This window comes from Geotrypetes seraphini, chromosome 1 (genome assembly GCF_902459505.1).
Source record: "Geotrypetes seraphini chromosome 1, aGeoSer1.1, whole genome shotgun sequence".
NCBI lineage: Eukaryota > Metazoa > Chordata > Amphibia > Gymnophiona > Dermophiidae > Geotrypetes > Geotrypetes seraphini.
In genome coordinates this window covers 486,993,477-487,007,860 of record NC_047084.1, presented here as the reverse complement: position 1 = coordinate 487,007,860, position 14,384 = coordinate 486,993,477, and the positions used below count along the sequence as shown (strand labels likewise).

Here is a 14,384-nt window from a genome sequence, read left to right as displayed (position 1 = left end):
GCCTCCGGGTCGGTCAAACGAAGGAGGAATCAAGTTGAAGAAGAAAAAGTTTCGCGCACAGCGACTTAAACGATGAAAAACTAGAAAAATCGCGGTGCTAGAAGGCAGTTGGGGCAGAGCCTGAAAAAACACGACTTCTAGGCTCAGGGGAAAATTTTGAACTGGAGACCACGAGGGGATGCACCCCCTAGTGGAGCAGGAAGGCACGCATGCGTGGAGCAGCAGAGCAAACTTAAATCTTCAATCAAGTTTGCTTGAAAATGCTTCCGCATCGGGGCTCCGTAGATGATGTCACCCACATGTGAGAATATCATGCCTGCTTGTCCTGGGATAACACTAGTTTCTGGAGGTTCAGGAGGTTAAAAATGAAATGTTTTATTCAAAAAACAAACACAAAATACATCAGGTACAAAATATCTGTGTCACTGATGTTTAATGCTCGCACAGTGAAGCTCGGACCCTGCATAGTCTGTGTTTCGGCAATACTCAGCCTTCCTCAGGGGTCCTTAAAAAAGAATCAACATGAATAATTAAATTGTGTGATGAAAATATGTTAAATCAATTCTATATTATTGATATGATGGATGAAATGATTAATAGGTGCTATTGTGTGGTGTACTTTTGAAAATAATGACACCAGTGATTGATGAAAAATTGCTATAAATTAAGACAAATTTTTAGCGGTGAATGGAAAAACAAATATCAAAAAAGGGATCACAACTCCATACTTTACAAGTTGTGATATAGCTCTGAAGAAGCATGTGTATCACTTATCTTTTAAAGTGCCTTTTATGCTGATGTTCCATTTTGAGATACATTTTACTCTGCAATATACACTGTTTTACAACAAGTTTATAGACTCCTGATACAGGCCACTAGGATCGAAACACATGCGTTTCGAGTTATTATATCAATAAAGCATTGTTTTTATTACCAAGCACACTTGTGTCTCTGAACCTCTCCACTGTGTTTGCCTGCCTTATGGGACCAACCACACTGCTTTAGGATGCAAGTACTAGAAGTCAACCAAAATCAAATCCACTGGTGAAATCTGCAGTTCAGTTTCAGCCAGAATTGGAATAAAACCAAAAAGAAAAAATGTCACTGTCGTCACTGCTGCAAGTTCACTCTCCTCCCCAAGTCAGCTTTCCACACACACAACCTCCTGAAAGAACCCCCCCCCAACTAGCCCCACTTGCCCTTCCCCTCCTTAGCCCCAAAGGCCTGTCCCAAGCCTACCTTCTTAAGTTCCTGGGGGTCTACTGGTTTCTTCAGGGCAGAAGTATCTCACAATACTCCTGCCTCTAGTAACTCCATGTTCAAAATGGCAGCTTCATGAGACTGCCGGGGCAAGTCATGACCACCATTTTGGAACTGGAGACTTGCACTTGTTTATGCTATTCCTAGTTCCAAAATGGTTTGGCACATGAAGTCGTGATCGCCATTTTGAACACAGAACCACCGGGGGGCAAGACCAATGCACCAAAGAAGCCACTCAGTCACCAGAGCCTTAGGCCCAGGAAGAACCTATGGGGATGGGGACAGGGAAGGGGGATGGAGTGGACCTATGGTGGCGATGGGGTTACGTTTTCAGGTCTGAATAAAAACGCTCAGGCATTTTCAATCAAAACTCAAAACCTGAATTTGGGGTTGGTTTTGGTGCCAAATCCGAAACTGAAATTCAGTCAGCCTCTAGCTACTGTTTGGGTTTCTGCCAGATACTTGTTACCTGGATTGGCCACTGTTAGAAGCAAGATACATGGCTGGATGGACCATTAGTCTGACCCAGTATGGTTAGTCTTATTTTTTTATGTAAGTTCAAAACCAGGATGAGCCAAAGAGTTTCCCTCCTCAATTGGATAACTTAGAGACAAAAAAAAAGGTAAAGACAAGAGAGCATGTGGAGAAAGCAAGCCTGGCAGAAATCTGCAGGCCTTGCAGAACTGCTAAGGAAGGGCAATTTTTAAGAATGAAATTTTTCATCAAGTATGCAAGTGCATTTCATGCCCACCCACCCCAACCCTGTAATTTGGGAAAAATACACATCAGACATGCTCCTGAAACACACGGAATATGCATCTATGAGCACCCTCTCTAATATGTCACACATACCTATTTATAAATGATCTGGCAATTAGAATGACAAGTGCAGTGATTAAATTTGCAGATGACATTAAACTGTCCAAAGTTCTTAAAACGCATGTAGATTGTGAAAAATTGCAGGCAGATCTTGGAAGACTGGGCATCCAAATGGCAGATGAAATTTAATGTGGACAAATGCAGTGATGCACATTGGGAAGAATAACCCAAATCATAGTTACCAGACGCTAGGATCCACCTTGGGGATCAGCACCCAAGAAAAAGATCCAAGTGTCATTGTAGACAATACTCTGAAACCTTCTGCCCAATGTGCAGCAACATCTAAAAAAGCAACCAAGATGCTAGGAATTATTAGAAAAGAGATGGTAAAAAAGACTAAGAATGTTATAATGCCTCTATCGCTCCATGATGCAATCTCATTCAAGTCTAGTCACCTTTCTCAAAAAAAATAAAGCAGAACTAGAAAAAGTTCAAAGAAGAGTGACCAAGATGATAAAGGGAATGGAAGTATGAGGAAAGACTAAAGAAGTTATGGCTCTTCAGTTTGGAAAAGATACATCTGAGGGAAGATATGATTGAAGTCTATAAAATCCTGAGTGGTGTAGAACAGGTACAAGTGGATCAATTTTTTAATGCATCAAGATTTACAAAAACTAGGGGACACTCGAAGTTACAGGGAGATACTTTTAAAACCAACAGGAGGAAATATTTTTTTCACTCAGAGAATAGTTAAGCTCTGGAAAACATTGCCAGCTACAGTTTTATAAAAGGTTCTTGCTATTGAAACAGACATAGAAGGTTCTGCTATTGAAACAGACATAGGGGAAACTACTTCTTGCCCTGGATCAGTAGCATGGAATGTTGCTACTATTTGAGATTTTGGTACTTGTGACCTGGATTGGCCTCCATGAAGATGAATACTGGGCTAGATGGACCATTGATCTTACCCAGTAAGGCTATTCTTATGTTCTTAACCTAAGGGAACAGAAGAGTATTCTACTACTACTATTACCAATCATTTGTATAGAACTACTGTGCACATTATATGCAGGTACTTTCTTTGTCCCTAGTGGATTCATAATCTAAGATGTATTTGTACCTGGGGTAATGGAGAATTAAGTGATTTGCCCAGGGTCAGAGGGAACTGCAGTGGGAATTGAATCCAGATCCCCAGGACCTCAGTTCATTGCACTAACCATTAGGCTACTCCTCTATTCCAAATAGGTACACAGATGTGAACTAGTGTCCTCTGATCTTCTGCCCAGGTTCTCTCCAGCCTGCTAAGGCCTTCCTCCATTTATAATACATAAGCCACTTTGATTGTAACCACAGTAAGGTGGAATAGGAGTCATTATTGCTCTCCTTTCTTCTTTAGGCCCTCCCCTCCCATTTTCTGCACATGCAACCTGTTCACAAAGAAACAAACAGTAAGGGAAAGAAGGGTCAACGGATACAGGGACAGCCATAAAGAAAATGGTTTAACTGCTTGCCTCCCGTTTTCTGCAGTGTTTAAAAAGAGGGCTGGAGTATTTTAAACAAACAGCTATTTTCTGAACTAGATTCACTGAGTAGTAGGTTAGCTTCTGCTTGGCCAGAGCAAGTGCAGAAGATCGAAAGGCTCCGACATTTAATAAGAAAAGTCCACAAAAGGCAGGAGAGGTAAGAAGAAGTGTCGAGAGATTAAGGAGATGCGACATTCAGATGCATCACGATGGACGTGAAAAGGATACGAGTGCTGTGAGAACAGGGAACCGAGAGGGAGGCAGGCTTGCATAACAACTCCACGTCGGGAGGAAGGAACTAATCCGGTTTTAGTTTTTTTTACACCGGCTGCCCATCGATTTCGGAAGCAAAGCGCCCCAGTCTCTATAGTGGGATACATCCAGGCCCGCCCCGTCTGCCCCTCATGTTGGAAATACTGGCAGATTTTCCAAGCACCGCAGCATGTACCCGGCCTCTCCCACCCCAGTTAGCTACCGGCGACTTTCTCACGGGGAGTTAATGTCGCTGCGTCCTTAAAAAAACAAAACCAAAAACCCCCAAACTAGGGCCACTAAACTGTGCGAACGGCGCCCGTCGCCACTTCCGGCGCTTTAAAAAAAAAAAAAAAACACCCCAAACGGTGAGCAGGGCCGACACCCCGGAGCTCGGCCAGGGCCGACACCCCCTCTCTCCCCTCTCCACCACCACCACCACACTTACTGAGCTCGTCCTGGGCCGAGGCGGCCGCCACCGCGGCCATGGCTCCCGGGCCACCTCCTCAGTCGCCTGCTCCTCGGTGACGGAGCTCTAGGCCTCGACAGGGGGGAAGGCGGCGTGGCCAGAGCCGGCCTCCGACGCCCTCTCTTCACTTTCGTTTTATATTTAGAAAGCGCTGAGCCATCGCCCCCACCCCTCCTCCTCCCGCTCCCTCCCTCGGAGGGAGGGGGAGGGGAGAGAGGCAGCTCGATGCACGAGCTCCCCACGGCGGGGCAGGAGGGCGGCAGCAGGCCTGAGGGGGGGGAGGGGGGGTCTGCTGAGCCTCGGCTTTGTTGTTCGCGCCCTCCCCGCGGGGAAGAAGCGACTGACCTGAGTCGATGGGCGAGTCCGCGTTCAGAGCTTCCATGTCCTCCCTCTGGGCGACCGGCCGGCCTCACCGTGCGGAGCTGCTGAGGGCCCAGGTGGAAAAGAGGAGGAGGAGGTAGGGCTTCCGCCTCTAAAGAGCCACCACCCTGAACCGAGTTAAGGGGGTGCTAGAGCCCCGAAAGGCACATTCTCTCCGGACGCGTGGTTTCCCAATAAAAAGGGATCGAAGGTGGCCGGCGGCCCCAGAGGAACAGGTTGGTTTTTATTGAATAATGCTTATATGCCGGGGTTGGGTGGTTTTTTTTTTTTTACAATTCATGGTAAAAAAAATAAAACAGGTATTCTCGCTTTATAGAGATAGTAAAAACTTTCATAGAGGTATTGTAAACAGTGCCTCGTTTCACTAATTATTCGACAAAAAAAAAAAAAAAAGTTTGAAAAGTAAGTGGTTGCCTTATTTCCATTTGCGGATTTTTGCATAACATGGCAAAGTGTTTAGATAGGATAGGAAGGGTTGTGTGGGTGAGTTGGGACAAGGACAAGTAATGTACATGAAATAGACACTCTTCTTCTCCTGGCATATCCAACAAAGTGCCAAAACTTGTCATTTCTTTCTCTGATATCTGGCCTTTCTGAGCACACTACCAAGACCCTCATCCACACAGTAGCATAGTGAGGGTGGGAGGCAGTGGCACCCACCTTGTGCCCTCCTCTCCACTCCCCCGCTCCTGTGCCCCCATGCCACATTCGTGCCATCCCTTCCAACCTCCATATCTCTAAATCTTTGCCAGTACAAGCAGCTTTTCAGTTTGCTGCTCAAGCTGGCTTTCCCTCTGACATCATGTCCTGGCTCAGTGACCCAGAAGTGATTTCAAAGGGAGCCAGACCTGCGCAAGCAACAGGCTAGAGAGTTGCTCGCACTGGTGAAGATTTTAAAGAAGGGTGGGGAAGGGAGGGAGTAAGCATGGCATGGGGGAGTGGAGAGGTGCTGGTGCCCCTGCCGAGATAGCACCTGGTGTGGTCTGTTTCCCTACCCCACTGCATCCACTTCCCCATCACCTCTCATCTGGATTACTGCAATGTGCTGTTTGCGGGTCTTCCACTAAGCCAGTGGTAGGCAAACTCATTAGTCAAAAGAGCCAAAGATCAGCAGTACAACGATTAAGATTTCTTTTGAAAGCCATACCCCGCGCCCGCTTGCGCTATGACGGCTACGTCAACCCGACTGACACCCCGCTTGCCCGCACGTAGACGAAATCGATTCGTGGCAGAGCCTAGAGAATGACACAGGGAAAAATTTGTCTCCGTCCCCACCCCGGCGAGCTCAGTCCCCTGATCTACTACATATATGCAGACGACATCTCCATTTTAATCCCAGTGAACAGCATAACAAACGAAACCTCAAAATACATTACTCATATTATGACCGAAATAGAACATTGGACAAGCAACTTCAAACTGAAACTTAACACAGAAAAAACAAAAATCTTCCTTGCAAGCCAAACGGATAAAATTACCAATTCAATGTTACATATAAAAGATCATGATTACCCGATTACCAACACAATAAAAATATTGAGAGTCACATTGGACACATACCTCACAATGATTGAACACACGAATATAGTGGCAAAAAAATGTTTCCTGACGTTATGGAGATTAAAGACCATCAAAAAATACTTTGACCCATTCCAGCTCTCCACCACTCTCTGGGCGAAGAAGAACTTCCTTACATTTGTACGGAATCTATTCCCTTTCAACTTTAGAGAGTATCCTCTCGTTCTCCCTACCTTGGAGAGTGTGAACAGTCTGTCTTTATCTACTAAGTCTATTCCTTTCAGTATTTTGAATGTTTTGATCATAGTGTTAGGGGAGTGCAAACTAGGGCAACTGCCCCCTGGTCAGAGAGAGCCCTAAGGCAGCTGGAAGCTAAAGAAGCACATCCTGAGCTTTGCGTTCCCCAATTATGTCTAACACCAGCTCTAGCAGAATACATATTTCAAATCTGATGTATTCTAATCACAAAATAGAAAATAAAATTATTTTTTTCTACCCTTTGTTGTCTCATCATTTTATTCTTCAAATCATGTTGGTCTCAGGTGCTGGTCTCTGTTTTCTTTTATCTTCTCTTAACTCACTTGCCAGGGTCTCCTGACCATTTGACATTTCTTCTTTCTCCATGCTTACCATCCATCTTCTATCTCTATATATGTATTGTTCCCCATGTTGAGCATCTCCCTTCTCTATGTCTCCTATATGTCCCTTTCTAGTATTTCTCCTGTGCCCATCTCCCTGTCTTCATTATCTCACCATTCTATGATCCCCTCCCTCTACTGCCATATCCACATTTCTCCCTCTCTCATCTCCCAGATCATGTACAGCATTTTTCACTATTGCCCACCAGCCCCATGCCAAACATTTCTCCTTCTATCACTCCTCTCCAGCACCATGCCACACCTCTCCCTCCATCACTGTCCAACATTCCTCCCCCTTGCATCCCCTTAAGTCTGTCCCTCTGTTCCCTCTCCACCACCATATCCAACATTTCTCCCTCTCATCCTTCTCTACCTTACTCCTCTCTCTCTATGCCCAACAATTTTCCTCTTTCTTCCTTTCCCCGTGTGTACCATCTCTTTCCCTCTCACTCACATACGCATGCCCAACAATTCTCCCTTTCCCTAGCAACAGCAGCAGATGAATCCAGAGACCAATGGGATAGCTCACATCTACCAGCTGGCGGAGATAGAGAAACTGATTAACAGGTGGTCCTATTGGCTGGCACTCCTCCTGTTTATTCAGTATTCTCTATCTCCCAGCAGGAAAAGGTCGCTATTCAACTAGCTCCTGAATTCTGGCTGTGGCTGGAACTTTATTTTCTCCTGTTGAGGTTTCTCTTCAGTGAGCTGGCAGTGCTATTTCTCCTGTTGAGGTTTCTCTTCAGTGAGGCTGCCATTCTGTTTCTCCTGTTGAGGTTTCTCTTCAGTGAGCTGGCAAGGCTATTTCTCCTGTTGAGATTTTCTCTTCAGTGAGACAGGGGTGTCCGGCTGAACGGTGCCGGCTTTAACGGTTACACTTGGGCCCCCCCTTGTCCCTGCCTCACCCTCCCTCCAGTGATAGAGGGTCTGACTGGGTCTCAATATTTTTCTTCTTTCCCTTCTCTGTAAAAAAAAAAAAAAAAAGAGAGACCACAGTTGTTACATTCTGCCATGCTTTTGCTGCAAACTGGCTTAAACCGGTCCTAACAACAAGTTTGTGAGTATGTCTGGCTTTTACGGTTGTTTGAACTTCAAGTTCTGTTTGGGAGTCTTAGTACTGTGGGTTCGGTCATCGTACATTTAAGGTATGGATATTTTATTGAGGCTAAGTTTTATGACTAGAAATCCGTGGAGGGAGCCGGGACTTCCCGCCCTTTGCATGCACGCGCTTGGTTTCCTTGTTGGTTACAGCGCGGCAGTAGTGGTGCAATTTCTTGCTCGCACTTGTTCTCATTGTTGGGTTTCAGTGCAGCAGTAGTCCTGTTTATTCTGAGGCTCTCTTTCATCGGTGTTTGTCACGGCCATGTGCAGATGATTGTGCAGGTGCCGGTTTATAGCAGCATGAGATGGGACATGTTTTTTCCGGCGCTGTGGGCCGTTCTTCTGGTTATTCCCTGAGTCTGATTTTATTTCTATGCAAGCAACGGCAAGGTAAATTTTGCGGGGCTTGAATCCGACTATGTTTCTAGGAGCGTTGATGCAGCGGCCACGTGTCAGTGAGAATCAGGCGTGCGCTTGCGTCTCCGGCGATGGCGGGAGAGCTGCAGCGTTCCGGTAGTTTATTTCCAGCTGACTTTGGTCAGGGTATGCCGGGGCTTCTCTCCTTTCCGGTTCAGAGAAGTTGTATTTGTTTCACCAGCTATGGGACAAGCTTGGGCAGCTTTATATGTCTGTGTTCCTGCTGTACTCCCTTGAAGGAAGCTGCTTGTTTAATAAAAAAAAAAGACTCTGGGGTTAGCACTCAAGGGGTTTACCAGAGAGACTCTGACCTGTGCTAGGTCACCCAGTCTCGGTTTGTCTCCGGACTGGGGCGACATACGGCACCTCACGGCACGGTGAGATCAGCAGTAAGATAGTGCCCTGTATTTCACACAGAGTATCTCTGTACAGGTGCCCTGTATTTCTAATTGTCTCTCTTGGGGTCCCTGCAGATTGAGCCTTTGTCTGTTGGTAACTGTCCTTATTTGGGCCTCTGTGCTGAGCTGCATGTGTCTAGTAGTGGCACAGGATATATATGCCTAAAGGTAGTACAAACGGTTTCCAAGTTCGGGCTGCCTCTATGGGCATAATGACTCTGCGCATCTTCCTGCGGCCAGGACTCTCTCTCTCTATTTCTGAGGGGGCCTGGACTTCAGATTTCTCCTGTCACCATTTTCTCATGGCACATGCTAGACGGGGCCCCCGACCAGACAGGAAGGGCTGTACAGCTCCTTTTGACCAGGAGCCAGTTACCTATTCTATCAAACCTGCAGAGGATCAAGCGGTATGTGGCTGTTAGCCTCATCCCTGAAGCTCTCATTAGCGATGTGAGCTTTGTCTGATACCTGTAAGGATGCTGTTGTTTTCCACAGAGCGGTAGATACAACATCTTGATTGAGTCTAGTGCGTATTCACTTTAAAGGACATACGTATTTCGCTCATGTTGCATGGGGTTAGTACTGTTTTCATATTTTTTAAACTCTGTAAACCGTGTCGAGCTCCACTTCAGTGGAGAAGATGCGGTATATAAACCTAAGGCTTAGTTTAGTTTAGTTTAGTTCATGGTTCCGGTATATTCCTCTTTACATTGTGAAACTTGATTTTTCCTAGGAGAATCTTCTTGCAGATCCTACAGTCTCATCCTGCCATTCCCTGACCTTCTGCACTTCATTCTGAGGGGATCTTGACTTCTTCCAATGATTCTTCAGGCTTTCTCATGAGGGAGAAGACGCTATAATGTCAGGTCAGGGGACTGTGAAGATTTTTCAGGATGCTTGCATCTTTGCATTCTCCTCAGATTTCCAGTTCGTTCTTGGAGTCTCTATGTTTTGTGTTTCCCTTTTCAGTGTTACTGGTCCTCAGGACAGTTCTTGTAGTTCTTCGGGAACTAAGGGACGTTGTTCTACTTACTGCATGGTGCCCGAGACGGGGCCATTGGGCAGGCTGGATCCATTGGATCCCATTCTGCTGAATTAGTTTCTCGGGGTTACACATTTCTGCAGACAACCTGGGAGTATATTTACATTTTCTCTATGGACTCCGAATCGGCACTTGGTTTGCCCGCCTCTCTTGGAGCGGCGCTTTCAGTTTTGGCACATGCCATTTCGCCTACCCAAGGCTTCACGAACGTTTTAGGTGATGTGGGCGGTGGTACCGTTTTGGCGCTACCAGGCGATTCATCTAATTTCTTCTTGACTGCCTGCTTGATTCGGACGACTTCCAGTCGGGCCATTTGACTGACACGAAAAGGGTGATATCTTTTCCTCAGTTCTTTACACGTGCATCTTCGAATTTGCACAGCGCTCTTTTCTCCTGTACTATTTATAGGTATATCTGGGTAATGTTTTTATTCATATAGGAGAGACATGTGTTTCTTTCCGGAGACTTGGGCGTGGGGTCTCGGTCTCAGATTGGTATTCTTCTTCGCTTACCATGACCAAGAGTATGGGATTCTGTACAGTTTCTGGGATCCATATTGCTGACTCCACTGGGGACTTCGGCTTGCTTTCCCCTTCTTACGCTACAGCAGTCGCTTTTGTTCCAGTAGTTCCCGGTATCTCAGGGCTCCAATTATTTGGTATGCTCCTCCTGTATCGCTCTGTATGATTTGGTGGCTCAGCGCAATTTCTCTTTTCAAGGCATGCCTCGGTCTTTGCTGGACTATCTCATGACCACCGACCATCCCGGGCTGTCGGGTTGGGGGGCTCGGTGGCTTCCATCCTCAGCTCCAGGAGTCTGGTCTTCAGAGGCGACTCAGTACTTGTTCATTCTTCTTCTCTTGAGCAGGGTCAGGCTACCTTCTGGAGCTTCAGATCATTCTTCCCGATTGCCGCTGAAGGTCCTTTTGGTCCGTATTAGGATGGGGGTATTTCTCTACAGCTTGGGCAGTAGGTGTTGTACTCATTGGCAGGTGAAGTTGTTCTGCTTCAATGGGTGGACTCTCATCTTCGTCTTCTGTTGGCAGATCCTTTTATGGATCAGGATAAGAGTCTGGATAGACTTTCTCTCCGCGGAATCTGAGCATGGCTCATTTCTTGTATGTTACAGTGTACAGCGCTGTGTACGCTCTGGAAAGTGTGCATGTGAGTAATAGTGTAATCTTCTGCATCCTGGATATTGAGATTTGTGGCTCAGGCGTTCTAGCTCATTTTATGGACGTGAGATCTCCTTGACCTAGACCTCATGGCCTCGTCTCTCAATTCTAAGCTTCCTAGCTTCTTCAGCGGGCCCAGGGAGTGGGAGTTAGAGGGGGTAGCTGCATGGCTCCTTTCTCGCTTCTGCCTTCTCTTTTTCAGTGTTTTCAGCTGACTGATGATGGCTTGGATTTGCCATCTCGAGCTCGCTTTTCAGGCACAGTATTTGTAGAATCTCTGGATTGGCGGCGCCATCCTTACTTTGCGGATTTGATGAGTCTTTCGACAGCCGGACTAAGAAGTTTCCTGGTATCTCCGGCTTTGCTCGCCTAGGGTCCAATTAACATGGATATTTGTACTACTTTAGTATTACGACCTAGTTTTTTTTTTTAATCTTGGCTGACGTGTAAGGGTTAGGCGAAGCAGGTTGTTTCTTCTCTTATCCAGGTGCTACAGACGTCTTCTCCTGTGTCTTCTGCTTCCTTTTGGAGGTTTTTCCTTTCTTGGGTGCTTCTTAACGTTTGAACCACTCCAGAGTTCCTTTTTGGCACAGGTGTATTGCCGAGGGCTTAGCGTTCAATTCCCTTCAGCTTCTAGTGCCTTCCTTGGCTTGTTACAAGGGCTAGGTATATGGCTCTTCGCTTACTTCTCAGCTTCATGTAGTTCAGTTCCTAAACAGAGTGCGGTATATCCATGCGCCTCTTAGAAAGCCCGGTTTGGAGTACAATCTTCACGTACTTCTTCTCAGTTTACCGAAGGCTTCATTTCATCCTTATCTTTTGGGACTCTAAAGGGCTGTGCCGTTGAACATGGGGTTTCTTGTGGCCATGGCTTCAGCTCTGCAGTTTTCTATGTTGCAGGCCTTGTTCAACGGGGATTCCTATTTCTGATTTCCGAAATATGGGGTATCAGTTCGGATGGTACCACTATTTCTTTCTAGGGGGGTGTCATCCTTTCTTTTATGTCATGCTCGCTTTTCCTTCCTTCTTCCTGGGAGGAGAAATTGGGAGCAGTGCTTTTATTTACTGCATTTTTTGATACGTACGTAGCATTCTCCGTGAGCTCGGTTTCTAACGACTTTTAGTTGTTTATATCTCCTTTTTGTATTCTTCAAGGGACACCTCAAACGTATGGCAGCGTCTGAAGCCTCCATCGCTCGATGGGTCCAGGAGGACATTATGCTTGCTTGCTGGCAGGGAAGCGGTTGGCGAAAGAACTTCATGACCATTCCGCCGGAGTGATGGCTACTTCTTGGGCTCGGCACAGAGGTTTTTTCCTTGGAGGAGATTTGTCTCGCGGCTAATTGGTCTTCCGAGAGTGCTTTCTCTCCGCATTTCTGCTTGGATGTGGGGGCGCATGCGGTAGGGGCATTTTGTGCTTCGGTTGTTGCGGAGGCGGCGTTTGCTTCCCACCCAGATTGAGGATTGCTTTGCTACATCCCATTGGTCTCTGGATTCATCTGCTGCTGTTGCTAGGGAAGGAAAAATTATGTTCTTACCTGTTAATTTTCTTTCCCTTAGACGCAGCAGATGAATCCAGAGCCCCACCCTTTCTGGATATTGTCTCTCGGTTTTTTCTTTTGCAACTTTCGCAGTTTGTTATTATGGCAGGTTGTTTTCTGTATTATTACATTTTGAGATTTGTTATGGGAAAGAAGTTTTTTACATGCTATGCCTATTGATGGTTACGGATGCTTGGGCAAGGAGCTATACTGAATAAACAGGAGGAGTGCCAGCCAATAGGACCACCTGTTAATCAGTTTCTCTATCTCCGCCTGCTGGTAGATGTGAGCTATCCCATTGGTCTCTGGATTCATCTGCTGTGTCTAAGGGAAAGAAAATTAACAGGTAAGAACATAATTTTTCCTTCTATTCCCTCCCTCCCTTGTGTCCCAAGGTCTGGCCTCCTCTCTTTCTCCTGTGTCCCCTCCCTGCCTTCCAACCTTTGTCCCAAATTCAAGCCCCTAACATGTCCCAACATGCTCCTTCCCCCCCTCCTTTGTCCCACATTATCCCTTTGCTCCCTTATTTGTTCTCTTCAGGGCCGTCCAGCTGGGTATGCCCCCCCTCTGCCAAAGCCGACCAAGAAGGCTTCCCTTCGATATCATAGGAGGTTGTTTTGGGGGTGACGGCAGGAGGGATTTGGGAGTGTGGTGCTATGTATATCAAGGCGAAAGTTAGGTGTCTGTTGTGACCCACTGAGAAGTTGAGGCACTCTAGTGCGTTTGGTGTGATGGTCTTGGGTTGAGGTTGGACTTAATGATGGCGGCTACTCCTCCACCTCTAGTGTCAGTACATCAGCAAGCTATTGCTAGATATCCTGGAGGGCACAGCATGTTATCCCAGTTATTGTCTGTGAGGAGGTTATATAGTATCTTTGTTTACAGACCTTGCATTTGTTAGTGCCATTTTTAGGTTATTGGATATGGGTGGGTGGGGGAAGGAGGATAGGCTTAAGGTAGCGGGATCTGCATGATAAGGATTTCCTGTGCGGAAGGTGACAGAGGTCACTATATCGACCCTGGCCTGTGATTACTGGGATGGGGGAATACATGTTGGCAAGGAGAGTAATTTGCAATAAGTAGAACACAGGTTGTGGCATTGATATTATGAAGGCAATGTAATTTGGAGTGGCTGTGGTGGCTAGGTTAAGGATATGGAGCTGTAGTGGGATTTGGTTGGGTAGCAGGTGGGGTGTGTTTGGGTTGATTTGGAGGTAGGTCTACTGTATATGTGTAATGTGTGCCTAGGGGTGGGTGGTTAGACAGTCTTGAAGGGTCTCCTGCAGTTAGCATATGCTGTGTCAATGATGCAGTTTTATGGAAGCAGAGAGTTTGTTAAAGTCAGAGTATGGAGAGATTTGGAGAGCAGCTTCCTGTCTGTTGTAGTGGTTCTGTTAAAGTCAGATTTAGAAGAGAATTGGAGGAGTGCAGCAACTTTTAGTGTGACTTGCAAAGCCACAAGTGAAATAAATGGCTGTCTTCAATGTTGAAGCAATATGTTTTAGGCAGAGGGGACAGACAGAGAGCCTGATTTGAGACTATTATCCTCCACACAATTCACTGAACAGTGCTTGGCACTGGTATCTCTATTATCAATGCTATTCCTGTGTTCACCTTTACCACTATGTCTAGTTTCACTGCATCAAGAATTGCATTGGCTGGAGAGGGAATGCTCCAGGTGAACCACAGGTTTTTTAATTTCCATAATTCTTAGACTTATGGGAGTGACAGTGCACTGTGTGGACCACAGCTGCTTCATTCTACATAATTCTCTTAGACTTTGGGCCCCGTGTTTTTCCAGTACAGGGATGTGCTGTCTCAAAGTTTCCAATGCTGCCTTTTTACCTTCTG

General features: G+C 46.2%; 1 protein-coding gene across 2 annotated transcripts in view; it reads right to left on the bottom strand.

The window, feature by feature from the left end:
• ECPAS (Ecm29 proteasome adaptor and scaffold) overlaps positions 1-4,910 on the bottom strand; it is a 336,957-nt gene extending 332,047 nt beyond the window's left edge. Inside the window, exon 1 of one of the 2 annotated variants that reach the window (XM_033926317.1) lies at positions 4,669-4,910. In XM_033926317.1, the coding sequence (XP_033782208.1) occupies positions 4,669-4,705 (37 nt within the window). In that variant the 5' untranslated portion in view covers positions 4,706-4,910. Of the gene's footprint in view, positions 1-4,302; positions 4,580-4,668 lie in introns of those variants that run through there. The other variant, XM_033926309.1, reaches the window with a different exon arrangement.
• Positions 4,911-14,384: the final 9,474 nt, after the last annotated feature.